The 27,798-nt window shown below is 42.0% G+C and overlaps 1 protein-coding gene across 1 annotated transcript; it reads left to right on the forward strand.

Annotated features, from left to right (window-relative positions):
- Positions 1 to 1,241: 1,241 nt before the first annotated feature.
- PAK1IP1 (PAK1 interacting protein 1) lies at positions 1,242 to 27,369 on the forward strand. Its single transcript, XM_082259314.1, has 10 exons — positions 1,242 to 1,398; positions 3,328 to 3,490; positions 6,129 to 6,249; positions 7,197 to 7,271; positions 9,967 to 10,019; positions 10,096 to 10,241; positions 17,370 to 17,467; positions 17,604 to 17,703; positions 20,048 to 20,168; positions 27,067 to 27,369. Exons 1-10 carry the CDS (start codon positions 1,321 to 1,323, stop codon positions 27,213 to 27,215), a joined length of 1,104 nt encoding a protein of 367 aa, XP_082115440.1. The 5' UTR covers positions 1,242 to 1,320; the 3' UTR covers positions 27,216 to 27,369.
- The last annotated feature ends 429 nt before the right edge of the window (positions 27,370 to 27,798 follow it).

Genomic DNA, 27,798 nt, shown 5'->3' on the forward strand with positions numbered 1-27,798 from the left:
TACTAGGTGGGAGGGCTTACTGTGGGGTCTGTACTGAGAGGGGGGCTTACTGAGGGGGTCTGTATTAATTACAGGATTAATTAGCTAATCAAAAAAACAATTAAGCAAAAAAAGAAAAAATTTAAATAATCGTTAGATTAGTCGACTAATCGTAAAAATAATCGATAGATTCGTCGACAGACAAATTAATCGTTAGTTGCAGCTCTAATTTGCTTTGGAAGAATAAATCCCCTCTAACGTGGAGTGTCCTACGTGTGGATGTTGCTGCATTCTGTAAGGCTGCATTCACATGTCAGCTTATAATCGCGGGCAGAACCGCCGCGGTTCCGCCCGCGATTCGGAGATTTATTGCAAATCGCGGGACGCCTAGCGTTGCCCGTTGATTTGCAATAGCCCCCCAAACGCCGAGCGATGTTGCCGCGATTTACGCCCGCCGAATCGCGGCAACATCGCGCAAACAAAATCGCGGGACGCAATACGCTCCAAAAAAGTACAAGAGCTTCTTTGGAGCGTATTGCGTCCCGCGATTTTGTTTGCGCGATGTTGCCGCGATTCGGCAGGCGTAAATCGCGGCAACATCGCTCGGCGTTTGGGGGGCTATTGCAAATCAACGGGCAACGCTAGGCGTCCCGCGATTTGCAATAAATCTCCGAATCGCGGGCGGAACCGCGGCGGTTCTGCCCGCGATTATAAGCTGACATGTGAATGCAGCCTTAAGCTATTAGAATTGTTGTTTACATTTTAGAATGGGGTGCTTTAATATTGTTCATATTTTAAGGGGTGCCTTGACTGAAAAAAGGTTTAGAAACACTTCTCTAGTGTGACCTCCTATAACACAGGGTGACCCCATGTGCTCTCCTCACACCTTATGCACATCCTGCTCCCTGTAACACAGCAGCCTTTCCGGAGGCGTTTATTCATGGATTTCCCACACAAGCATGGCAGTGCTCCCTCCTTCTTGTAATCATGTGGGAAAGTGATGACACTGGTAAGCCATGTGACCACCCCGCCCCTCTCCAATCTAGCCTCCACCCTTCTGCTTGTATACTATGTCACTGTGCAAATATCAGGAATAGCTGTCCTCGTGATGCCTGCTCAACCTGTACTGTACAGCTACAAAGTACTGATTCGTACTTCACTTAACCTGTCTGAAATAACACTAGAAATAAGAAAAAAAAAAGACAAGAATTTGTCTTGCCGCGAAAAAAGAAAGGGCGAGACCGAACTGGCATCTCCTTTGGACGCCTAACCTGCTACTGGAGGACCCCGGAAGGGTCGGCAAGCTGTGTTTTGTCTACACGTGTTTCCGGTGTGTTCAGCATGGAGGATCGGATAGAGATTGTGTGCGGCTGCTATGAGCAAATACTGTTCGGTTACCAAGTACAGCCAGCATCAGAGGTATGCGGACAGCATGGACAGGGGCTTGTTCTTATATACTAGGCATACGAATCGTTATGGGATTGCAGCCGGCATGGCCAGTGATCTACTTACTGAGAATTCACACTTGTAATCATTGTTCTGCTCTATCACTATGTTGTAATGGCGAGCATGCTGCTGTGCTTTATTGCCTCACCTAGGGCTTTCTATAGTGTAGCTTAAAGCAGAGTTCCACCTAAAACCCAAAAAAATACCCCCAGGACAGTCAGGGCTAGTACATTCCACAATGGCTGGCCTCTGATCTGTCCCGGGTTGCACTTACCTTTTAGAAGAAATACTTACCTTGAAAATGTATTGTCCAGCGCTGCCATCTCAGGTGTGGGCAGCTGAAGCCAGCGCGATCCTCTTCTGCGTCCTCTTCTCCCAGAATGCCCTGCACCGGCCCCGCCATCACTTCCGGGGCTGCAGCGTCATCCCTCCACACCTTCTGGGCATGCCCAGAAGCTGTTTAGCAAGGTATGACGGCGCCTACACCGGAACTGACGTCGGGGCCGGTGCAGTCGCATTGATTCCTGGGAGCGATGACGTTCAGCTCCCAGGAATCATTGCAAGCCAGGAAGTGACGAATCGCCGTGGCCGCCGAGGGAGGAAGAGGAAGTAAGGTAAGTATATTATCTTCTAAACAAGGTAAGTAAAAAAAATAAAAATTGCGATTATCCATTTGTTTTTCAGGTGACCCGGAGCAAGAAGATGGACGGAAGTTATATTTTAGGGTGGAACTCCGCCTTAAGCTCAAGGCATTCTTACCTCTGACATCTGGTAGGATTGTAAGCTTCAGACAAGACCCTCATCTTCCCTAGTGTCAGATTTTGTAAACATTGTTTAACCACTTCAATACCTAGCACCTTCACCCCTTTCCTGCCCAGGCCAATATTCAGCATTCAGAGCTATCCTATTTTGAATGACAGTTGTGACAGTGTAATGTGACACTACCCATATGAAAATTTGAATCAATTTTTTTAAAACAGAGAGCTTTCTTTTGGTGTTATTTAGGTGCGACCTGAAAGTGACTTTGCAGTCCCAAGTCCACGAAAGGGCGCTCAAGTGTGAGTTTTTTTTTTTTCCTAAACAAATGGAAAAAAAAAGTTTTTCTTAGTCTCTGTTACAAAAGTTTGCAAAAAAATGTTTCCTCACTGTTGTGCGTGTGCTAATGAGACTGCACTGGTGGGCACTCTTGGGCTGCACTGATAGGTGGCACTGGTGAGGCTGCACTAATGGGCACTGATTTGCTGCCCTGATGAGGAGGCACTGATAGGCGGCACTGATGATTGGTGCCCTGATAAGTGTAAATGTGCCCTGTCAACCTTGCCGATTTATCGTCTCTCCTTTCCACACACAGTGAAAGTGTGTGAGGAAAGGAATGCCTTTTGTTTACATGTGTTTGGACACAGCTAATCACATGGTAAAGGACTGCTGTGATTGTCCACTTTCCTTGACCTGTGGTTAGCTGTGTCCAAAGAACACCAGTCACAGGGCTGAAGTCCTCCAAGGACAAGAGAGCCGTGGGGCTTAAAGTGTGCCTAAACACTTTAAAAAAATGTCATTAAAGGAGCTCTATGGTCACATCATAGCCTTTCATTTGATAACATCAACATTGCAATAAAAGCAAAAGTTCTGTTTGACAATACAATATAGGCTTTTTTGCAAATTTTCCTTTCATGTTATGAGTTCTCTGTCTGCTGGCCATCTCTTTCCTCAACTTCCTGCAGAACTTCTCTGCACCTCTGTAGTTTAGTAGGCAGGCTCTGTGAAATGTGTGACAGAAATTGTCAATTTTGTTATTTTATAGCTGTGGTTTTATGGTACTAAAGCACTGTGACTTATTGGCTGTAGTATGGTGCCTTTGTCTATACTAATTATTCGTTTACAATGTTCTTTTCTGCCTTTTAGCAATGGACGGCCACTGCTGACTTCACAAACCATGCTCACACTGCTTCCCTATCTGTGGTTGCTGTGAATAAAAGATTTGTTGCCTCTGGAAGCAAAGATGAAACCATTCAAATTTATGATATGAAGAAAAAGGTGGAGCATGGAGCTTTGCTACACCACAACGGTATGTACCATGAGATAACGCCAGAAATAGACTGGATATGACGTGAACTGTGTAGGATACACATAAACTTTTACTGTGAAAATATGCAAGAAAGTGGTTGAACACCTTAAAAGAAGAACTGGGGGAATCCATAGTGGAGAAGGATCTGGGTGTTCTGGTATAATGGCACGCAATGCCAAGCTGCGGTTTCCAAAGCAAGCAAAGTCCTTTCTTGTATTAAGAGAGACATGGACTCCAGAGAGAGAGATATCATTTTGCCCCTGTACAAATTATTCGTAAGACCTCATCTGGAATATGCTCTTCAATTTTGGGCACCAGTTATTAAAAAGGATATCGGACACCTGGAGAAAGTGCAGAGAAGGGCAACCAAACTGATAAGGGGCATGGAGGAGCTCAGCTATGAGAAAAGATTAGAGGAAATGATTTTATTCTCTCTTGAGAAGAGGAGATTAAGGGGGATATGATCAACATGTATAAATACATAAGGGGTCCATATAGTGAACTTGGTGTTGAATTCACTTTAAGGTCAACACAGAGGACTTGGGGGCACTCTTTACGTCTAGAGGAAAACCGATTTCGTCTCCAAATACGGAAAGGTTTCTTCACTGTAAGAGCTGTGAAAATGTGGAATAGACTCCCTCCAGAGGTGGTTCTGGCCACCTCAGTAGATTGTTTTAAAAAAAGGGCCTGGATTCTTTCCTGGGTGGACTTAATATAAGCAGGTACTAATATTTAGAGGTAAAGTTGATCCAGGGAATATCACATTGCCTCTCGGGGGATCAGGAAGGAATTTTTTTCCCCTGCTGTAGCAAATTGGATCATGCTTTGCTGGGGTTTTTTCGCCTTCCTCTGGATAAACTGCGGGTATAGTATTGTGTAAATGGGATTGTATGTTTGGGTTTTCATTACTTCTTCTTTTTTTTTTTTTTTTTTTTTTTTTTTTTTTTACGACTCTTAGGATTTCTCAGAGAAGCTGTATTATAGGGTGAGAAGAGGTGTGTAATTATTTGGTGGAAGATAACCAGTACATTTAGAGAGGAACAGAATAAAGTGGGGTTTTGTAGATTCGATGGAGGGAGAGCGCAAGATGTATTACACTAACCTTTGTAGATTCTAAGGGAAAGATTGTTTGCTTAAAAAAAAAGAAAAAAAATCATATTTTCTACAGCACTTTGATTCCCCTGCACCGTTTATGGAACCTGAGCACTGCTCTGTGGGTTGCTAGGAAATCAGTACATTTATATAGGCTTCTCTGGGATTGACTAGTTCTGTTAGATCTGCCCATTTATGGCCATACATAACACATCATGATTAAGCAGTATGACAGTCTTCTAAAGATTTATCAAAACTATCTATTCTGATTACCCACCTAAACATTGCATTCAATTTGTATTCAGTCAGACAAGCCCTTTCACTATCTAGTTGGTAGTAGATGCAAAACGATTTTACAATCAGATTGTACTAAGGATGCAGACCATATAGGACTACCAGCTGCTTTAGTGCTTGAAACATCTGGTACAACATAAAGAGAGATAAGATCCTCCAGTTTCCTGTCACAAATAAACAAATACCTTCTTATTTGCTCTCCTGCTCATTGCTTTTCCTCCCTGGTTCTGCTAGCTAGATTTTTTCAGTGCAGACGCATCTCTGTCCCTTATGCTGGGCCCCACTGGAGTACTCTGACTGTACAGTCAGAACACACGCACTGTCAAACTATTAACAGAACACACACAACATGCAAATGGATCACCTGCAGCCTGAGAAGACACAGAGCAATAAACATAGAACACAGGGCATGTACAATCTGAAGACTAAATCCATTTACAATACCAATTAGTAAGCATTGTCAGAACTGCATGGCAGAATTGCCTCTTTTCCCCTTGGGATGTTCTTCTTGCATGTATAATATGTGCACGTGGGAGCTTTCCCTCTTTTACAGTCTGCAAGAGGGTGCACAATGAGCTCAACAGCATACAGGAAAAACAACTTTGCAAAGATAGCCGATATCTGCACAAGTATTTAACAAGAGGCTACGGAAAATTCATTTGACAGGCACACGATTTGGAGTATGTATGTGTAAAGCACATTGTCGGATGCTCAGTATTTTGTTAATGCTATAGTTGCTACGCTCATAGGGCTCTTACACACAGCGTGTTCCTTCCTACAGCATTAACACTTTGACATACTTTGGTGCCCAGGGGACCCTGGAGCTGTGTACAGCCACTCATAGACATGAAAAGGTTTTGGGCAGCTGTATACAGGTATGTGCCACTACTTGCATAAAGGGCGCATAGATACAAACGCAGACTGCATATCATTTAAGAGAACTTGGTGTTAAAAGAATTACTACTCTTAAAATATTTTGCATTTTAAAATTCATTCTCTCACATGGCAAATACCCGTCAGGGCTGCTTATATCCATCACAGCAGAGGTTGCCAGTGCCCAACTCTTGTAGTGTTTTTTTTTTTTTTTGCTCACTGCAGTATCGTACATGCCTGTTCCAGATTTAGCACAACTTGGAGTGGAGAACAGGAGTTGGGCAATGGTTTCCTGCACCACTAAATAAGAGTCATAGCTGTTCCAGGTAATGGCCACACTAACAGGTTCCCTTTAACCAGTTTTATATTGTTTATTCAGGCACCGTTACATGTTTGGAGTTCTATGGCAATACACATCTGTTAAGTGGAGCTGAAGATGGATTGATTTGTGTGTGGAATACTAAGAAGTGGGAGTGTCAACAGACTTTTAAAGCACATAAGTAAGTGATGTGTTCAGGTTATCCATCCCTGCCTCTCCTCTGCCTTTCTTTCAAATATAAATGGGTTGTATGTACAGTTTTCCTATGCTCTATTGGTTAATTTTTTGTACCTTTTGCAAAATGAGAACAAGGAAAAAATTTCAGTGTATATTTTATTTTTGTATTGTACCAAACTTTCAATAAAACTCACTGTTTTCAAAAAAAGAAATGGGTTGTATGACCTCAAATAAGATGGTACGCAGTTGCATCACGTGTGTGGTATGCATGCTCCTTTCTTTTGTTGTTAGCCCAGCAGGTAGCTCAGCTGCAGCGAGGCTGGAGTGCGTGTAATCATCCCTACTGCTTCCTCGGATGTATGACCTACTTTGGTGCAGCGAAAGAGTTAATCCTTGCCTGTGTTTCAGTTAAGGATGGTCCTGTAACTGCTGCCCCCAGGTTTTGTTTTAGGGTTGCTCCTTTTTTATTGTGCTCAATGCATTGAGCTAAAATTTACTGAGGGTTTAATACTACTATAAAGCTCACATCAAATGGAGAGCACGCACAGTGTCAGGGCAGAGATGCACACATACACTAGAAGAGTGTGGTAGCCAAATGGAGACATTTTAATTTCTGATCCAAACATCGCACTGATATTTTTCTCATTAAAACTTTACATCACACAGGGGGACAAAAAGTCCCCTGTGTGATACAAGTTTTTGCAACTGGTCCCCACCATGTTTACTAAATTTTTACTATAAACATTGTTTACTTTGAAGTATTATAAAATACTATGTAAGCTACAAAATTAATGGCATTAATAAAACACAACATTCTGACTTATCTGTTCTAATAAAGGGAACATTATTCTAGTGTCAAATCCAACAAGGAGAGTGGGAAGTTATCAAAATGGCCATAGCAGGAGATAAAGTGCTGAGTCAAGTGAAAACTTTTGTTTGATCTTTCTACAGAGGTCAAGTCCTGTCTCTTTCAATCCATCCTTCTGGGAAAATAGCGTTGTCCGTGGGGACAGACAAGACTTTAAGGTATAGCTGTTACAGTGTTGTTTTATGTGAAAAAGCTGTAATCTTACAAAGTTTCTCTCTGATCACCAACATATTGAATTAATGTTTTGCTGTTTTTATTTATTTTTTTTTTTTTGCATAACTACTTGAAACAGATTAACTTGATAAAAATCTTCTAGTATTTGCTGTTCTTTAAAAGTCTGAGTTGGTTGTCTCTTTGAAAATAAGGCACTTGCTCATTTTTTTTTTTTGGCTGTTATACTATGGTTTTTCATAGTAAAAAAAACCTGGAAGTTGATTGGTTACTATACACAGTTGTGCCAGATTCTGTGTGCTCCAAATTAAGTTAAAAATTTTCAATCTAAAGACTTAATGTAGAAAACACCCTACGGCTTCCTGGGATGATGGGTCTAGAAAAGCCAGGATTTTGAGCAGCTGTGCATAGTAACCAATTTAAAGCTGTGCTACAGGGAAGTTTGTTACCTTTCCAGTGGGGCTATCCCCTGTTAATGCAAGGGTTAAATGCTTTTTTCTTTTTTTTGGTCTAGGATAGCATTAAGCATTATGTGCTGGGCACGCACATACCTTTGATCACCGTGGGGGAGATTTACTAAAACTAGTGCACATAGTAACTGTTCACCTTGGCAATAAAATCTAAACGCAGATTGGTTTCTATGCACAATTGCACCAGTAGTAAATCCCCCCCCCCCCCCCCCATGATTTGTTAATCCTGTTGATCACATGATCTGTCACCACTCAGAGTGGCTACAGATCAGTCAGACAGGGTGTCCAGCTGGACTGTACAGTGGTCTCCAGGAGACCAAAGTGATCTCTGAAGCCTGAAACTGAAAGGAATTTAATTGATGCCCTCCTGGCACAGGTAACATGCTGGGAAGATGTTAAATACATGTACAGAGAGGAGTATGGAAGTTGCCATTGTTGGCGTTCTTATGCAAATGCTTGCTGCCTGGCTGTGTCTGCTTTTAGTTCTTTTTAGCCACAGAACTGAAACTCCTTACTATGATGTGTAGCCTTAGTGGCCAGTGCGAAGTGGGGTCCGGTGCACTCTGTGTACCCAGGTGCAGACATTGAAGAGGGACCTTAGGTGCAGGCACCTGTAAGTGCTGTTGTGTGCCGATATTGTTGGTTAATATGACATAGTTCAAGTGGTTGTAAAGGCACAAGGTTTTTTTAAAAAACAAAACAAAAAAAAAAAAAACAACCCTGTGCCTTTACAACCACTTTAAAAAGAAAAAAAAACCTCCTGATACTTACCTAAGGCCCCCTTTCAAACCAGCGATGTCCATGAGAGCCTTGCTTCTCCGTGGACTCCTGCTCCTGATTGGCTTTTGGCAGCAGCAGGAGCTATTGGCTCCCACTGCTGTCAGTCACAGCCAGTGGGCCAATCGGGTGATGGAGGGGGGCGGACCCGAGCAACGGCTGTGTGCGTGAATAGACACACAGCCGCAAGTCGGGAGTGCGTTCTGTTTGGTTGCCCCCACAACAAGATGCTTGCTGTGGGGGCACCTGGCAGGAGGTAAGAACCAGGAGCACTAGCATGGGACCCAAGAAGAGGACGACATAGGCTGCTCTGTGCAAACCACTGCACAGAGCAGGTAAGTGTAACATGTTTATTTAAAAAAAAAAAAAAAGGCTTTAATGGTTGCCCTGCCTTTGTTTGCGGGTGAATGTGCCTGTCAAATTTGGACCTGTGACTGTGTCTGTACAGCTGCTACATCCCTGTACAGTAACATAGGCTACCTGTGCACACACTCCCAGCGGCTGCAGCTGCCTAAACCATGCTATCACGCTGTACTGGCCACATCACCTGTGTGAATAAGCCCAGACCTTATTCACACACAAACACGCTATTTCTGTACCCAGGAGTCACAGGTGTTTGCTTACAGCCATGTAAAGCAGCCTGTATGAATCAATGACAGATTGGCAGACACTGCAGCTTTACTCATGACCACACATTCTGGATACAAACTAGACCGCTCATCTATACCGGTCAGATGTGCAGTTGCCTGCGTACCGCCATGGCTTCTGTCAGCTTTTCATTGGCTTGTACAGGCTGCTGACCATGGTTGTACACAAAGCGCTTGTGACTCCCAGGTTTAGAAAAACGTTTCTCCTTGATGCTGTATGGCCTTTGTGGCCATGTGAATGAGGCCTGAATCTAAATCTTTATTGGAAATATTGTATTCGATAAACATTTGCACAACTATGACAGGACCTACAAAATCAGTAACACCAGCTTTTTAGTCTACCTTCTAGTCTTATGCTTTCTGAAAATTTATAGTTTGGGGTGTCTTTTACAAACTCTGAAAACTGTAAGTGAAAAATAGCAAAAACAGTCTGGCCACCTGAGGTTTAAGGTTTATTTCAGGGCCTAGCAGGGAAAGGGTTAAATGAAGAAAGCAACAGGTGGGCAATAATGTGGACTAGAGATGAACAAAACTAATCCTGAACGAATTGGCTTGCAATCTAAGGTTTTACTGTACATGAATTGCAACACATTGTTTAATATTGATTACATAAGGCTGCTTTTCATTTAGGTGATATGACCAGATTTATGAATCGATTTCCTTGTGTGTTTTGGACTCTTTGGTTAGATCAATGGGCTGACTGCCAAATTTTGCTATTCAGCATAGTCTATCATTTTTATAAGTGACTTACATGGGCAAAATCTTTTTTTTTTTCATTTCTTTGTTAGGACCTGGAACCTTGTTGAAGGTCGATCTGCATTTATCAAAAATATAAAGCAAAGTAAGTTGACATATTTAAAATTCTGTTCTATATTTTTAAGATCCCATGATGTATCAATCTAATTCCTTGCTTACAGATGCACATATAGTTCAGTGGTCCCCCAGTGGAGAAAAATATATAGTAGTTGTACAGAACAAAGTGGATGTGTTCAAACTTGAAACCGCTTCAATTATTGGCACAATCAGCAATTCCAAGAGGATCTCTTCTGTGCGATTTATTACAGTAAGTAAAGTCCTAAATTGATTCCCCTAAATTGGGATATACATCTAAACTCCATATTTCAGGGTTTTATCCCCCAACTGATTCCTTATCACTTGTAGGCTAAAACGCAGTGTTTTCTCCGGTAGCGTCTGTGTACAGAACACCCCCAGGTAGCCATATTGCATTGAATTTTCAGAAAATTTCAGAGCTGCAGATTGGATGTTATAGGTTTCACTAGTAAATACAGCTGGATAAAACATAAACCGTGTTGGTCTTAATTGCAGGCTGCAAAGTAACAAAATGTGATTATTTTAAAAGGGGGTAAATTTTTTTTTTCTATACCCATTGTATATGCAGTTTCACTGGATAGACAGCTATGCAGATTTTATATATATATATATATATATATATATATATATATATATATATATATATATATATATATATATAATATATTAGGGCTACAACTAACGATTATTTTTATAATTTGATTAGTTGGCCAATTATTATTTTGATTATTTGGATAATAACCTTAAAAAAAAAAAAAAAAAGTGTGGTATATAATTTAGTTAATATGTAAAGTTTTAAGAAAAAGGTAATTTTTCCTAAATATATGCAGTGGTAAATCTAAATAACCAACTATATGGTTAGGGAGCAAAATCTCTAATCCACTCTGAGAACAACAGACAGAAGATATATACTGTATATACTATTAGAGGTTCAATCTGGCAAATATCATCAGACTCAGAGATTAAAAAAAAAACATTTTATGTAAAGAAAAAAAAAATTAAGACACTTTTTTGACGATTTTCTGACAGAACTGTAATATATGGATATATGACAGACTCCCTTGTCATAGGCAGTTGGCCTGATAAAAGCTACCTGCGCCTTCTGTCACTTATGCTGGCGATATAAAAACAATGTCTTTTTTCAAAAAAACATTTTCATTTTAAAAACTTTTATTTCAATTTTCTAATGGTTGGTGGGGTCAAATGGACTGTGGTTTTTGAATAGAAAACTTCTTGGTCAAAGGAATTTTCAGACAGTGTATTTGATTTTCATTCAGAAATGACATTCACTTTAAAACCATGTTAAAAGCAAGTAAAGATTTTAAACGACACTCTTTTTCATTCAGCAAATGTACAAAGATTTTTCATATGTGGGGGAAAAAAAATAAAATAAATAAAATAAATATATATATATATATATATATATATATATATATATATATATATATATATATATATATATATATATATACCGTTTTAATTGGCGTATAACACACTTTTTCCTCCTAAAAACGGAGGAAGAAACAACAGTGCGTGTTATACGCCGATATATAAAAAAAAAAGACCAGGAAGCAGCGCCGAGAGGCAGAAGGGGGCGGGCCGGGCCGAGGAGAAGGAAGGACAAGCTGTCATAGGAAGTCCCGTCTCCTATCCCCAGACGTGTGATGTCTATCATAGGCGCCAGGACTTTCGATGACAGCGATAGCTCGTCCTCCCTTCTCCTTGGCCCGGCCCGCCCCCTTCTGCTCTCGGCACTGCTTCCTGGCCTTTTTAAATTGATTTGGATAGTGTCAAGGAGATAGTGTCAATGGCGCTGGTGAGGCTGCATTGCTGGACACTGGTGAGATGTCATTTTAAATAAAAAAACGTTCTGAGTTCAAAGCTGCTTATTTTAAATGTAAGCTTTTTGCCTGAAATTTCTCTCCTAAAATTGAGGTGCGTGTTATACGCTAATGCATATGGTATATGCAAATCAATGTGTATGGGCAGCATAAGGCTCTGTTCACCCCTGTGCAGTTTGCTTTTGATCTGTTTCTGCAGTGCTTTTTGCTGTGCATTTTGCTACGATTTGCGTTTTGCATCATTTGGTTTTTTTTCTGGCCTCTTTGTTGTTGGGCAGATCAACAAACACCAAAAATGTTTTACTTACTGGCTCTGTGCAATGGTTTTGCACAGATCAGCCCTGATTCTCCTCTTCTGGGGTCCCCCCACCAATTCTTCTGGCTCCTCCTGCCTTTAGAGTGCCCCAATAGCAAACTGCAAATTATAGTATAGAGTGCCCTATAGCAAGGTAAAAAAAACTTCTACCTTTTTAGGACCACTCAATTCCTGCCCAGGACTACATTTCCTATGAGGCACTGCTCCTCACACATTCACAAGTTCTCAGGCACTTACTGACATGTATGGTGTACTGAGCTGTATGTGCTGCAGGGTCTTCTGACATGTACAGTGCCTTGCGAAAGTATTCGGCCCCCTTGAACTTTGCGACCTTTTGCCACATTTCAGGCTTCAAACATAAAGATAGAAAACTGTATTTTTTTGTGAAGAATCAACAAGTGGGACACAGTCATGAAGTGGAACGAAATTTATTGGATATTTCAAACTTTAACAAATAAAAAAACTGAAAAAATGGGCGTGCAAAATTATTCAGCCCCTTTACTTTCAGTGCAGCAAACTCTCTCCAGAAATTCAGTGAGGATCTCTGAATGATCCAACCTTGACCTAAATGACTAATGATGATAAATAGAATCCAGCTGTGTGTAATTAAGTCTCCGTATAAATGCACCTGCACTGTGATAGTCTCAGAGGTCCGTTTAAAGCGCAGAGAGCATTATGAAGAACAAGGAACACCAGGCAGGTCCGGGATACAGTTGTGGAGAAGTTTAAAGCCGGATACAAAAAGATTTCCCAAGCTTTAAACATCCCAAGGAGCACTGTGCAAGCGATAATATTGAAATGGAAGGAGTATCAGAACACTGCATATCTACGAAGACCTGGCCGTCCCTCTAAACTTTCAGCTCATACAAGGAGAGGACTAAACTTTCAGCTCATACAAGGAGAGGACTGATCAGAGATGCAGCCAAGAGGCCCATGATCACTCTGGATGAAATGCAGAGATCTACAGCTGAGGTGGGAGACTCTGTCCATAGGACAACAATCAGTCGTATACTGCACAAATTTGGCCTTTATGGAAGAGTGGCAAGAAAGCCATTTCTTAAAGATATCCATAAAAAGTGTCGTCTAAAGTTTGCCACAAGCCACCTGGGGGACTCACCAAACATGTGGAAGAAGGTGCTCTGGTCAGATGAAACCAAAATCAAACTTTTTGGCAACAATGCAAAACGTTATGTTTGGCGTAAAAGCAACACAGCTCATCACCCTGAACACACCATCCTCACTGTCAAATATGGTGGTGGCAGCATCATGGTTTGGGCCTGCTTTTCTTCAGCAGGGACAGGGAAGATGGTTAAAATTGATGGGAAGATGGATGGAGCCAAATACAGGACCATTCTGGAAGAAAACCTGATGGAGTCTGCAAAAGACCTGAGACTGGGACGGAGATTTGTCTTCCAACAAGACAATGATCCAAAACATAAAGCAAAATCTACAATGGAATGGTTCACAAATAATATCCAGGTGTTAGAATGGCCAAGTCAAAGTCCAGACCTGAATCCAATCGAGAATCTGTGGAAAGAACTGAAAACTGTTGTTCACAAACGCTCTCCATCCAACCTCACTGAGCTCAAGCTGTTTTGCAAGGAGGAATGGGCAAAAATTTCAGTCTCTCGATGTGCAAAACTGATAGACACATACCCCAAGCGACTTACAGCTGTAATCGCAGCAAAAGGTGGCGCTACAAAGTATTAAATTAAGGGTGCTGAATAATTTTGCACGCCCGATTTTTCAGTTTTTTATTAAAGTTTGAAATATCCAATAAATTTCGTTCCACTTCATGATTGTCACACTTGTTGTTGATTCTTCACAAAAAATTACAGTTTTATATCTTTGTTTGAAGCCTGAAATGTGGCAAAAGGTCAAAGTTCAAGGGGGGTCGAATACTTTCGCAAGGCACTGTATGAATGGTGTACTGGGCTGTATGTGTGCTTCATTGTATTTCCAGATATTTAAACAAATACTGTAATGCAATCTGTATGCAGGCCTACTAATCGGGTGACCAACTAATTGATTATGAAAATAGTTGACAACTATTTTTAAAATCAATGTCTTTTCAATATAATGTATATATTTATTTTGACATACTTGCATTGAGTTACAGCTACATTAGTTGGATTGGTTACATTTTATATTAGGAGTCTGATTATACATTTTTTTTTTTTCCCAGAATATTCACACAAATTTCTTTCAGTATTGTGTAACTTGTAGTCAGTGTTGAATTACAGTATTGTGTTTTTTTTTTTTTTTTTTTTTTTGTTTTTTTTTTTTACAATATAAAATGAGTATATAGCTGCAGACACATGCAATGTCTCATCTGGAAACATCAAATGGAAATTTTTTCTTTTTTTAGCACAGCGCGTCCAAATACTTGTATAACACAAACAGAATCAAGGGTTGTAAATATGTCCACCTTTGTAAACAACAGGATATCATGATGGATCCAAGTGCAGTTTTGGGTATTTTACAGGCAGTGTAAATTAGATCGTAACACATCCTGGCAACAAGTCTTTGTATTCCTAGCCCTGTAGTGTAGTTAAAAAATACTGCTTTGTTATTATGTATTGCTCTTATAACAGAGGTCTGATCTCTATAAATGGTATGTCGTGTCCATGAACCTTTCAAAGACCTGCTGGGTGAACACATTGTTCCATAGAAAGAGTTCCTGATCAGGAGCAGGTCATGCTGCAGACCTAGTCCTTGTTACAGACCGAAAATAAATGAAGAGACTGACTTGTAAGGCTGACCCCAAACTCGCCCATCCCATGTCTTCATGCTTTGTGCACTGGAGCAGTCATGTTGGAACAGGAGGGGGCCATCCCCAAACTGTTCCCACAAAATTGGCAGCATAAAATTGTACAAAATGTCTTGGTATGCTGATGCCTTAAGAGTTCCCTTCACTGGAACTAAGGGGCCAAGCTCAACCCCTGAAAAACAACCCCTCACCATAATCCCCCCTCCACTAAATGATTTGGACCAGTGCACAAAGCAAGGTCTATAAAGACATGAATGAGCGGGTTTGGGGTGGAGGAACTTGACTGGCCTGCACAGAGTCCTGACCTCCACCCAATAGAACACCTTTGGGAGGAATTAGAGCAGAGACTGTAAGCCAGACCTTCTCGTCCACATCAGTGGCCCTGACCTCACAAATGCCCCTCCAAAAGAATGGTCAAACATTCCCATAGACTCACTCCTAAACTTTGTGCACAGCCTTTACCAGAAGAGTTGAAGCTGTTATAGCTGCAAAAGGTGGGCCAACTCAATATTGAACCCTACAGACTAAGACTGGGATGCCATTAAAGTTCATGTGCGAGTAAAGGCAGGCGTCCCAATGCTTTTGGTAATATAGTGTAGCTGTTTTAATGAGTCTGATGTGCAACAGTGGAGTTTAAGCTGGCCGTAGACTGTTCCAATCTCAACTAACTGGCTCAGTAGGAAACGGCTGTGATTCAAACCCTGTATGAGAAGGCTAAATGTACCAAGTTGATCACCTTGAGTACAAACAGCCTGCCGGATTGTACATGGCATTATCGCTTGTGGCTATCATTCTTTGGGGGGCGTATAATCTAGCGGCTCAGGGGGGGGATACAATACAGTGGCTCGGCGAGGTGGGGGATTCGGAGGTTGCTGGAAGGAGATAGTTTCCAGTGGAGGTTGGTGTTTTGATGCAGCTGGGGAGGAATGGTTGTCAGTGACGCTAGGAGAAGACCTGTGTATACTGCTTGAAACTGTTGCCATTTTTTGTCTATTTTGAAAATGATGCAATAAATATTTACTATGCAGATGTGACGGTTTTACCCAAATGTTTTGTGTCTCTGTCACCTTCATTTAACTCGCTTCTCTGTTCTATCAAAATGATGTAGGCAAAACGAAATACAAAAAATACACCTTCGGTTTAGGAGTTGGTTCACACCCGTTGCAGGTCAGGAAGTACACATTTTTCCATACTGCATGGAAACGTGCTGTCCTCCACAGACCTGCACAGATGCCATTAATAACTAATGGCATTCTTGCGCATCTAGCTTATGGGGATGCATTTGCGGCCATCAAAATGCAGGGTACTGTGAGCTCAGATTACCTTATATGGTGTGAACTGGGCCTAAATGCTTTTGTGCTTCTCCTAAAGACCAAGTTTCCCTATGTTTTTATTGATCGCTGATACTACTTCCCCCTCCTTTTAAATCAATAGGTATGACTTTCTGTTATCAAAAGGCAGTGGGGGTGGGGGGGGGGGCATTTGTCAAAACTGGGGCAGATTGAATGAGGAGCAGCTGTGCATAGCAATCAGTCTGCTTTTATTTTCAGCTTGTTCAGTTAAAGCCTAAGTTTTAGCCAAACCTTTTTTTTTTTTTTTTTTAAATCCATAGAGCCATAACTTAAAAGCTGTTTATGAATGGAGGGAAGAGATCAAAGGTCTACCTCCTCCATTCATGGAAGCTATAGTACAGCTTCTATGAATGGAGGAGGTGTCACCGGTCCCTTGGCTTTATAAACTCGCGCAGCATCTGAAGAACAAGGGTAGGAGGGGGATTGAAGGATGGAAGATTTCAAATAAAGCAGTAGCCAAAGGATACTTTGGATTGATAATGAGTACTGTTCCATGTGCTGATTTAAAAAAAAACATGTCTGACTGGTTTGCAGTCTGGAGTCTGCTGCAGTTTTGTTCACCGATTCAGGTGTGAATTTTTACTTAAATTCGCACCTAAACCGGATCCAGAATCGCACAGGATCCCTTTTTGAAATGGTCTGTGGCTGCCCCCAGACATGTGTGATCCAGCTCCATTGAAAGCGGGTTCAATTCGCATGTTATGCAGGTAAAAACGCATCCGAATTGCATAATGTGAACTGAGCCTTAGACATTAAGCTTTGAAAATGAAATGGAGAAGTTGATTGGTTGCCGTGCAGAGCTGTTCCAGATTCTGACTACTCCAGTTTTCAAAAAAAGGAAGTGAATGTTTTGGAATTTTTCCTATTTACTTTCTTCCTTGTTAGAAAATTCTTTTCCGCTATAAATTTAAATTGTCAGTCTGCAGCCTGTTTATTTGCAGTGTTTGGCGTTCATTATTTTAGATTGGGTAAATGTTTAATTATAGGACTGTTGAAATGTTTTCTTTGATTGGAGAAGGCTTTCAGCACTGATATTAAAGTGTAATACAATTTATGGATGTCTTCTATTGTAAATCAACAGGATGTTCTGCTGGTTGTAGCAGGAGATGAGGAACACATTAGAATTTATGATGTGGAATCTCAGAAGTGTCTGTGTGAATTTAAGGCCCATGAGACAAGGTTAGTTGGATTTCTAAGCCTTCGTTTTGCTATTCTGATTGTTGTTCAGTTACAGTAGATCTTGTGTTTATGTCAAACTATTACGTTGGTGAGTTTTTGTTGTTTTTCTTATTTAATGGTCTTTCCTTTGTACCAGGGTAAAGAGTCTGTATTCTTTTAAACATGAAGGCTCCCATGTGCTTGCATCTTCTTCAAGTGATGGCTATGTTAAGCTGTGGAAGCTAAATTTACAAAAGGTGAGTTTTGAGTAACTAAATTTGTTGAACAGTCTAGTCAGTGTTCAATGTAGTTTCACCTGCTCTCCATGCCTCCTAGTCCTAGGAAAAGCAAATAAGAGCAGTGAAATTGCCTGTCACATGGAACAGTCTCCTTGGGCAGAAGAAGTCAACCAGTGCTGCCAGCTCACACAAGCAACTAATTGGAGCACTACCTTCCACAGAACATGCCCTCTTCTGTGGTGTAGAGTTGGAGGTGGGGGCCTTGGTGAGGAGAGAGGGCAAACCTGTATTCCCAACCAACTTTCTCAAACTTATTAGAGCATCTCCAGCGCAGATGCATTGTTTGTTTTTTTTTTTTTCTCGTTGACGGGTGTACTCAAGTCGCCAGGAAGTCGCCTGGTAAATTCGCAGTGTAAGTCACGCAACTTCCAGGTCGTGGCAGTGTGAACCAAGCCCTAATCTAAATGCATTCTTGCATAATATTTGAAATTGCACTATTTTTTTTTTTTTTTGTGTCCTGAGCAGCAAAAGCCCAGTGGTTCAGGCAGTTACATTTACCAAACACCGAGGATAGATTTCTCTAAGCTTGACATTTCATAGTATAGAGGTGAACTGTTGTGTTGGGGGGATGTGAAAGGTGGAAATTGCCTCATTTTACTACGCATAAGGGTTCTAGAAAGTTAAAAATCCTTTTAAAAACTGAGAGCAATGGATATGCATGCCTGTCCAGTCACAGTTGTAGTAAGTATAAACCAGGGAAGTGTTATGCAAACATGTAATGTACAGTGGGTACGGAAAGTATTCAGACCCCCTTAAATTTTTCACTCTTTGTTATATTGCAGCCATTTGCTAAAATCATTTAGGTTCATTCTTCTTCCTCATGAATGTACACATAGCACCCCATACTGACAGAAAAACACAGAATTGTTGACATTGTTGCAGATTTATTAAAAAAGAAAAACTGAAATATCACATGGTCCTAAGTATTCAGACCCTTTGCTGTGACACTCATATATTTAACTCAGGTGCTTTCCATTTCTTCTGATCATCCTTGAGATGGTTCTACACCTTCATTTGAGTCCAGCTGTGTTTGATTATACTGATTGGACTTGATTAGGAAAGCCACACACCTGTCTATATAAGACCTTCCAGATCACAATGCATGTCAGAGCAAATGAGAATCATGAGGTCAAAGGAACTGCCTGAAGAGCTCAGAGACAGAATTGTGGCAAGGCACAGATCTGGCCAAGGTTACAAAAAGATTTCTGCTGCACTTAAGGTTCCTAAGAGCACAGTGGCCTCCATAATCCTCAAATGGAAGACGTTTGGGACCACCAGAACCCTTCCTAGAGCTGGCCGTCCGGCTATCGGGGGAGAAGAGCCTTGGTGAGAGAGGTAAAGAAGAACCCAGAGATCAATGTGGCTGAGCTCCAGAGATGCAGTCAGGAGATGGGAGAAAGTTGTAGAAAGTCAACCATCACTGCAGCCCTCCACCAGTCGGGGCTTTATGGCAGAGTGGCCCGACGGAAGCCTCTCCTCAGTGTAAGACACATGAAAGCCTGCATGGAGTTTGCTAAAAAAACACCTGAAGGACTCCAAGATGGTGAGAAATAAGATTCTCTAGTCTGATGAGACCAAAATAGAACTTTTTGGCCTTAATTCTAAGCGGTATGTGTGGAGAAAACCAGGCACTGCTCATCACCTGTCCAATACAGTCCCAACAGTGAAGCATGGTGGTGGCAGCATCATGCTGTGGGGGTGTTTTTCAGCTGCAGGGACAGGACGACTGGTTGCAATCGAGGGAAAGATGAATGCGGCCAAGTACAGGGATATCCAGGACAAAAACCTTCTCCAGAGTGCTCTGGACCTCAGACTGGGCCGAAGGTTTACCTTCCAACAAGACAATGACCCTAAGCACACAGCTAAAATAACGAAGGAGTGGCTTCACAACAACTCCGTGACTGTTCTTGAATGGCCCAGCCAGAGCCCTGACTTAAACCCAATTGAGCATCTCTGGAGAGACCTAAAAATGGCTGTCCACCAACGTTTACCATCCAACCTGACAGAACTGGAGAGGATCTGCAAGGAGGAATGGCAGAGAATCCCCAAATCCAGGTGTGAAAGACTGCAACAATGTCAACAATTCTGTGTTTTTCTGTCAGTATGGGGTGCTATGTGTACATTCATGAGGAAGAAGAATGAACTTAAATGATTTTAGCAAATGGCTGCAATATAACAAGGAGTGAAAAATTTAAGGGGGTCTGAATACTTTCCGTACCCACTGTATTTCCATAAACCTACCCTACGTTCCATGTGATGAAAATTGTGTTAAAAGGTGACTAATTATATTTTTTGTTTTTAGGTAAATTCAGCACCAGTGTTACTTTGTGAAGTTAGTACATCAGCCAGACTTACCTGCCTTTCTGTGTGGCTTCCAGAACAAGTCGATAATCAAGAAAAACCAAGCACACATACCGCTGCTGGTGAGGATTGCTTTGCCTCGTATAGGTTTAATTGTGAATGAAGAATGTCCTATGCTGGTGGCTGCTGTTTCCCTTTAAATACCCCACCCTCTGACCCCTGGATACCCCTACTGCCCCAGCTGTGATTTTTTTCCAGTGCTGTGGGGATTAAAAAGAGCAGCTTCACCAGTCACAGGCACTTGTCAAAGGCACTGATTATGCTTGCCCTTTTCACCCACTTCACTGCTCCATTCTTGCAAGCCCTACTTTTGTGTCCCACAATGAAAAGCACTGAAGGATGGGTGGTCTGCTGCCTGTATTCATAGAGCGCTTTGAATTTGTGAGAACCAGTAGTACGGCTTCTATAAATGGAGCGGGGGGCCGAAATGGTGGGCATAGTCAGCACTTTTGACCAGTGCCTGTGACAACTGAGGCTACTCGTACTAGCCCACGCAGCACTAGAATATCATAACTGTGGGGCTATCGGGAGAGGGCAGAAGATGGCAAATTTTACAAAACCTTAGATACAGGTGGTCCCCGGGGGTTACATATGACTCGTACTTGCAAACGGAGGGAGACCACAGGAAGTGAGAGGAAATCTCCCCCTAGGAAAGGAAATTCACTCCTGTAAGAGATATCATGGGAAATGGGTGTCTCCAGTGAAGCTTTATCACCAATCCTTGTTTCCACAACAATCCAACATTTTCAAAATCCAATAGTCACAGGGACAGAAAATGAGGTGAAATCTTCTGAACAGGGGCACAGATAGCAAAACAAATGTTACAGGGGTGTCAACACTTCCATATACTATCCAAAAAACGTTTATACTTCTTCGGCTGGAGCTACACCTAAGTTGAATTTGTTTTCAAGTTGTAACAGGTAAATTTTTTAACAAACCTACAGACCTTATCTTGCTTGTAACCTGGGGACCGCCTGTTCTCCCCTTCTATCCCCTGTCACTTTTCTCCTGGCAGCTAAATGAAGAGATGAAGTCCTGTTTAAGCATCAGCCTCGTGACTTGACTCAGTGCTGAATACTTTCATGTGTAATAGGTCAAAAAGAGCGCAAAATGCAAAATCCTTAGAAATCAAAGTCCTTACTGTTCAACTGGTACAACAAGCAGAATTAAATGACAACTGTTTTTGGGGGCCTTGTTTAGATACCCCTTAAACCCAGGCCCCGTGCCCCTCTACAACTACCTCTTGAATACTTATGACAGCTCTAGGTTCGTTGCGTAGCACCAGCACGGTCATATACAGTATCCCACAAAAGGGAGTACACCCCTCACATTTTTGTAAATATTTTTTTATTCCTTTTTCATGTGACGACACTGAAGAAATTACACTTTTCTACAATGTAAAGTAGTGAGGTTGCAACTGGAGTCCTCTTCCACCCCTCCATAACGACATCATGAAGCTGGTGGACATTAGAGATCTTGCGCTCCTCCACCTTCCATTTGAGGATGCCCCACAGATGCTCTATAGCAGTGATGGCAAACCATATGTTTTGTAACTACATTTCCCATGATGCTCATGCACTCTGCAGCGTATTTGAGCATCATGGGAAATATAGTTCCAAAACATCTGGGGTGCCAAGGTTCCCCATCACTGCTCAATAGGGTTTAGGTCTGGAGAAATGCTTGGCCAGTCCATTATCTTTACTCTCAGCTTCTTTAGCAAGGCAGTGTTTGTCTTGGAGGTGTGTTTTGGGGTCATTATCATGTTGGAATACTGCCCTGCGGCCCAGTCTCCGAAGGGAGGGGATGATGCTCTGCTTCAGTATGTCACAGTACATGTTGGCATTCATGGTTCCCTCAATGAACTGTAGCTCCCCAGTGACGGCAGGTCCCATGCAGCCCCAGACCATGACACTCCCACCACACGACACCATCTGAACCAAATAGGTTTATCTTGGTCTCATCAGACCACAGGACATAGTTCCAGTAATCCATGCCCTTAGTCTGTTTGTCTTCAGCAAACTGTTTGCGGCCCTTCTTGTGCATCATCTTTAGAAGAGGCTTCCTTCTGGGATGACAGCATTGCAGACCAATTTGATGCAGTGTGCGGCGTATGGTCTGAGCACTGACAGGCTGACCCCCACCCCTTCAACCTCTGCAGTAAGGCTGGCAGCACTCATATGACTATTTCCCAAAGGCAACCTCTGGATATGACGCTGAGCACGTGCACTCAGCTCCTTTGGTTGACCATGGCGTGGCCTGTTCTGAGCGGAACCTGTCCTGTTAAATCACTGTATGGTCTTGGCCACTGTGCGTCAGCTCAGTTTCAGGGTCTTGGCAATCTTTTTATAGTTTTGTTCATCCTTTATGTAGAGCAAAAATTTTTTTCCAGAACCTCGGAGAGTTCTTTGCCATGAGGTGCCATGTTGAACTTCCAGTGACCAGTATGAGTGCGTGAAAATAACACCAAATTTAACACGCCTGCTCCCCATTCACACCTGAGACCTTGTAACACAATGAGTCACATGACTCCAGGGAGGGAAATGGCTAATTGGGCCCAATTTGGACATTTTCACTTGGGGGTGTACTCACTTTTGTTACCAGCGGTTTAGACATTGTCTGTGTGTTGAGTTATTTTTAGGGGACAGCAAATTTACACTATTATACAAGCTGTACACTCACTACTTTACATTGTAGCAAGGTATAATTTCTTCAGTTTTCTCGCATGAAAAGATATAATAAAATATTTACAAAAATGTGAGGGGTGTACTCACTTTTGTGAGATTCTGTATATAAGAAAGGGGAGTGGGTCACATACTCCCCATAATCTAAGGGAATACCGAGTACTACATTTTGCTCTGTGCAGCTAAATGATACATTGGGGAAGGCAAAGGGAAGATAAGGATGTGTGAAAAATAATGTACACCTCATTGAATTTTATGACTTCAACACATTTGAGCAGGCAAGCATTACCTTTTTATTCAAACAGTGCCTACAGATAAAGGTGATATACTTGAATAATTTGCCTTTTATTCAACAAAAACGTTAATAGATTTTAATGGTATAACATGTAAAAACTAAGTTTGCCTTTGGCCTAAGAAGCTGGTGTTGCCGGTAGCAGATATTACTGTAGCATTACCGCAGCATTTTGTATAACTGCCCTCCAGTCTGATATTACACATTTTTGGCCTGTTCCCCATACAAAATTCCTTCAGTTGCAATTTGTTTGTGGAGTTCCTTGAATTAACTGCCGTTTCAAAATTTCAGTGGGAATTAAATCAAGGCTTTGTCTAGGGCAGTCTATAATCTTTATTTTGAGCCATTCCTTGGTGAATTTGTTTGTGTGATTTTGGATGATTAGCGAGTTGAAAGATTTATTGCTGGTTCAACTTGTCAAAGGATGGCCTTACATTCTCATGAAGCACACTTTCATATGATTCTGACTGTATGATTGACTCCATGATCGCAACCTACCCAGGCACTGAGGCCAGCAAAGCAACACCAAGCCATATTATTTCCACCACCATGCCTCAGTTATTAGAAGGGTCTTCACATGAAATACCCTTGGTTTGCAGCAAATGTCTACTGTTACTGTGACAAAACCACTCTATCTACTCTGACTAATCAGGCTTCAGCACATTAGTCCAGAGGGCTTCATCTTTGCCTATACACGTTATGTTCAATAGCAAACTGTAATCTTGCTGTAAGGTTTTTTTTTTTTTTTTGGACAGTAAAGGCTTATTCTTGACACCGCTTTCAGTGTCGCAAGAGTTACCTGAATGCCCCACAATGAAAATGTGGGGTTCTTGAAGACTTTTTAGCAATAATAGGTTGGCACCTGTGTTGAATTTGCTGGGCTGGCTAGTCCTGGATAAGTTAGCAGTTGTTTAAAAATCTATGCCACTTTTAGGATTATTTTCCTTACAGTGAAATGATTGATGTCAAATCATTTGGCAATTTTTTTAAATTCCCTGCCAGACTCCTAGGCAGTCGGCTTGCTTTCTGAGATCTCTTTTGAGCTTGGCATGATGACCCCAGATTAGGGATGCACCGAAATGAAATTCTTGGCCGAAGCCGAATAATAATAAAATGTTTGGCCGAAGGCCGAATACCGAACGCGGTGTTTTGCATTTTTTCCATTTATTTTGCCAATTTTTTGTCCTCTCTCTTGTCCTCTCGTGTCTCTCTCTCTCTCTCTCTCTCTCTTGTCCTCTCACTCTCTCTCTCTCTTGTCCTCTCACTCTCTCTCACTCTCTCTCTCTTGTCCTCTCATGTCTCTCTCCCTAAATGTTACTGTAGGGAATGGGATTCAGTGCACACTGCAGCCTTGTACCATAGGGTTAATGTTAGTGACACTGTAGGGATTGGGAAGGATGCTGGGAATGGAAATCAGGAAGCATGCAGGCAGCCTTGTAAATTTTAATTGCAGATTCAGGGCACTGGGCAGGTCAGGGTTAATGTGGTAACATCAATTACTCAGTGACAGTCAGTCAGTGTCAGTGTGGACTCGATCAGATTATACAGTGACAGGCAGTCTCTCATAGTGGTAGTAGTAGGAGGCTGGAGGTGGACTAGTAGGAGCCTGGAAAGGAGCACAGCCGCATACATACATTACTCACTCGTGCACTGCAGCCCGCCCCACACATTCAGTGAGTCTTACTCTCCTCCCTAGTTTTTTCAATGGCACATTCAGGAAGCCAATCACGCTGTGAGTAGCGGCACAGCGGAACCAATCAGGTGTGCAGGCACGCGTGATTGGTTCGCTGTGCAGCTAATCACGGCGTGATTGGCTTCCTGAATGTGCCATTGAAAAAACTAGGGAGGAGAGTAAGACTCACTGAATGTGTGGGGCGGGCTGCAGTGCACGAGTGAGTAATGTATGTATGCTCACCGCTGAAGTGTCCCGGCTTCCCCTGCCTAACACGGAAGTCTGTGAGTCCTCCTGTCCTCCTCCGAGTCCCTTCCCCCTGTAAATATCGTGACCTCGGCGATATGAATATCGCCTACAGCCACAGAACGATAGTCAATATCATATCGACTATCGTTCAGCCCTATTATTCGGCACAAAATTATTCGGCCTTTTGACTTATTCGGCCGAACACCGAAAGTGCTATTTTTTCTATTTTCGGCCGAATAATGTTCGGCCGCCGATTATTCGGTGCATCCCTACCCCAGATCCTAGGTTTCAGAGGTTTAACCACTTGCCGACCGCCGCACGACTATCTACGTCGGCGGTCAGCCCCTCACAGGCAAACAAACGTAGGGCTACGTTGCTTGCTTGTGAGGGTCTAGGGAGCGAGCACGCGCCCCCGGGCGGTCACGGACCCCCCCCCCCCCCCCCCCCCGCGCGTGTGACCAGCGGACCCGATGTCCGCCGGCCACTCGGCGATCGGCGGGGGAGAGGGAGAATGTCAGGCAGCTTGTGTAAACAAGCTGCCTGTCATTCTCCTCGCTGCAAAGACACTGATCACATGGATCTACTATGTAGATCCTTTGATCAGTGTCCTTACAGCTGAAGCCACAGCCAATCACAGTAGAAAGCACGCCCCTAGGGACACACACAGCCCCTCCCTCCCAAATAAAGTTAACCCCTTCACTACCAGTGTATTTTTACAGTAACAGTGCATATATATAGCACTGATTACTGTAGAAATGTCACTGGTAACCCCAAAAGTGTCAAAAATGTCAGTCAAGGGTCCGATCTGTCCGCCGCAATGTCGCAGTACCGCAAAAAAATCGCAGATCGCCGCCATTACGCGTTAAAAAAAAAATGACAAAAATCTTTCCCTTTGTTAGTAAACGCGATAACTTTTGCGCAAACCAATCAAAATACGCTTTTTGCGATTTTTTTTTTTTTTTTTTTTTTTTTTTTTTTTTGGCCGAATATGTTAAAAAATTTTGATTTTTACATTTTTTTTGGGGGGGAATTTCATATAAAAAAAATGTGAAAAATAATGTTATTTTTGCAAAATTGACGCTCTTTTTTTGTTTATAGCGCGTGATCAAAAAATCGCACAGGTGACCAAATACCACCAAAAGAAAGCTCTGTTTGTGGGGAAAAAAAGGACGCCAAATTCGTTTAGGTACAGCATCGCACGACCGCGCAATTTTCCGTTAAAGTCACGCAGTGCCGAATCGCAAAATACCCCCTGGTCGGAATGGGGGTAAAATCTTCCGGGGCTTAAGTGGTTAAAGAAGACTGGTTCTACCAACATACTCCGTAGGGAGGCTCTAATCATTGACACCTAATTTAGAACATTGGATTCTGGTTTCACTAAATGGCGGGCATACTTTTTCCATATGACAGATCTGCAATTGAGATCATGAAAATGAACCCATCATGTAAATTGTATGTGTCAATAAATTATATCATCTTCATCTCTTGGCACTATTTGAATGAAGATCGAATGTTTGCCTGTGCAAATATACAAAAAAAAATTAAACCATTTCCATGGGACGTATTTTTTTTTTCTTTAATACCTGTATGTGAAGCTGGAGAGGGGAAAGTTGGGTGAACCTATTACATTTGCACAGCATGGCCAAAACATTGGTTCTTTTTAAATAGAAATTACTCCTCTTCCTTTTCAAAACACTCAGCGTTTCATGCTGGCGAAATAAAGAGTATTTCACCAGCAGGAAATCCATATTCAGAACCTCTTTTCTGGTTGGAGGCGATATCTACAATGAGGAAAGATTAGGAAAGGGGGGATAGGTTAGCATAAATCAGACCAGCATGATCTTTTGGAGGATTGAAGGTTAAGGGCACAGGTGAAAGATGTGGAGAGTCATTCCGCTCACCTGTACACCAGTACTTGCTGAATCAGTTACTGCAGGGTTTGCTTGCCATTTAAGTTTAATTATTTTCCAGAGATCGAAAGACGACGAGCAGTACGTGTCTCTGGAATTTATTTCTGTAAAATATTCTGCTTTTGTTTGACTCTGCTATAAATATTTGATTTCCAGAGAAGGATGAATGTACCAAGAAGAGAAGGAAAGTCCCTGAGGACAAGGATGAGAACAGTGACGCAGAAGAAGCAGGAAAAGTACAGATAAACAAAAAGACAAAACCTACGGATAAACAAAAGAAAAAGAAAAAACAAAATACGGACTGAGCTCAACATTGAGCATATTGTGTTCTACAAGTTGGTGTCACATCCACTTTGCTGACATGCACAGATTAAAGTTTTATTTTGTAACAGGTGTCTCCCGTTCACTTAATTTCTCTTAAGTCCATTCTGTTTTAATTTTTGAGGATAGCACAGCGTAAGGTTGTGTACAGCCCAAACCTTTGTGAAAACATGTCAGTAGGTCACAGGGCTTATTTTCTGGCCTGTTTTATCTTTTGCAGTTTCTTTAACCTTTGTGTGACCAGAGTTTTTTATTTATATATGTGAACCTTTTACCCCCTCGGACCATTCACAAGAGGGGCTGCGACATGCGTATTTGTAATAGGAAAGAAGCTAGGAAGCTGCAAGGGTTCACTGCCTGTTTCCCTTACTTGAGATGCTGGCGCCTGCATCCGAAGCCGATTGAAGAATTGGCCCTGTTGAGGACATCACTGAATCTCTAGACGGGAGTATTTGTAGCTGCTGACTTTAATTTTTTTTAAAGCAGTACTTCCATCCTACGAGATATGTCCTTTCTGCTTTACCATTGGCTCCTGGGATAGTAGTGTCATCAATCCTACCATAGGAG

Source organism: Pelophylax lessonae, assembly GCF_965119305.1.
Source record: "Pelophylax lessonae genome assembly, chromosome: 5".
In the NCBI taxonomy this organism is placed as follows: domain Eukaryota; kingdom Metazoa; phylum Chordata; class Amphibia; order Anura; family Ranidae; genus Pelophylax; species Pelophylax lessonae.

Bases quoted from the DNA above. Each gene is read 5' to 3' on its own strand.
- PAK1IP1 (XM_082259314.1), top strand. From the start codon at position 1,321: ATGGAGGATCGGATAGAGATTGTGTGCGGCTGCTATGAGCAAATACTG. The intron at 1,399-3,327 runs GTATGCGGACAG...TCTGCCTTTTAG, and splicing joins AAGTACAGCCAGCATCAGAG to CAATGGACGGCCACTGCTGA. The intron at 6,250-7,196 runs GTAAGTGATGTG...ATCTTTCTACAG, and splicing joins CAGACTTTTAAAGCACATAA to AGGTCAAGTCCTGTCTCTTT.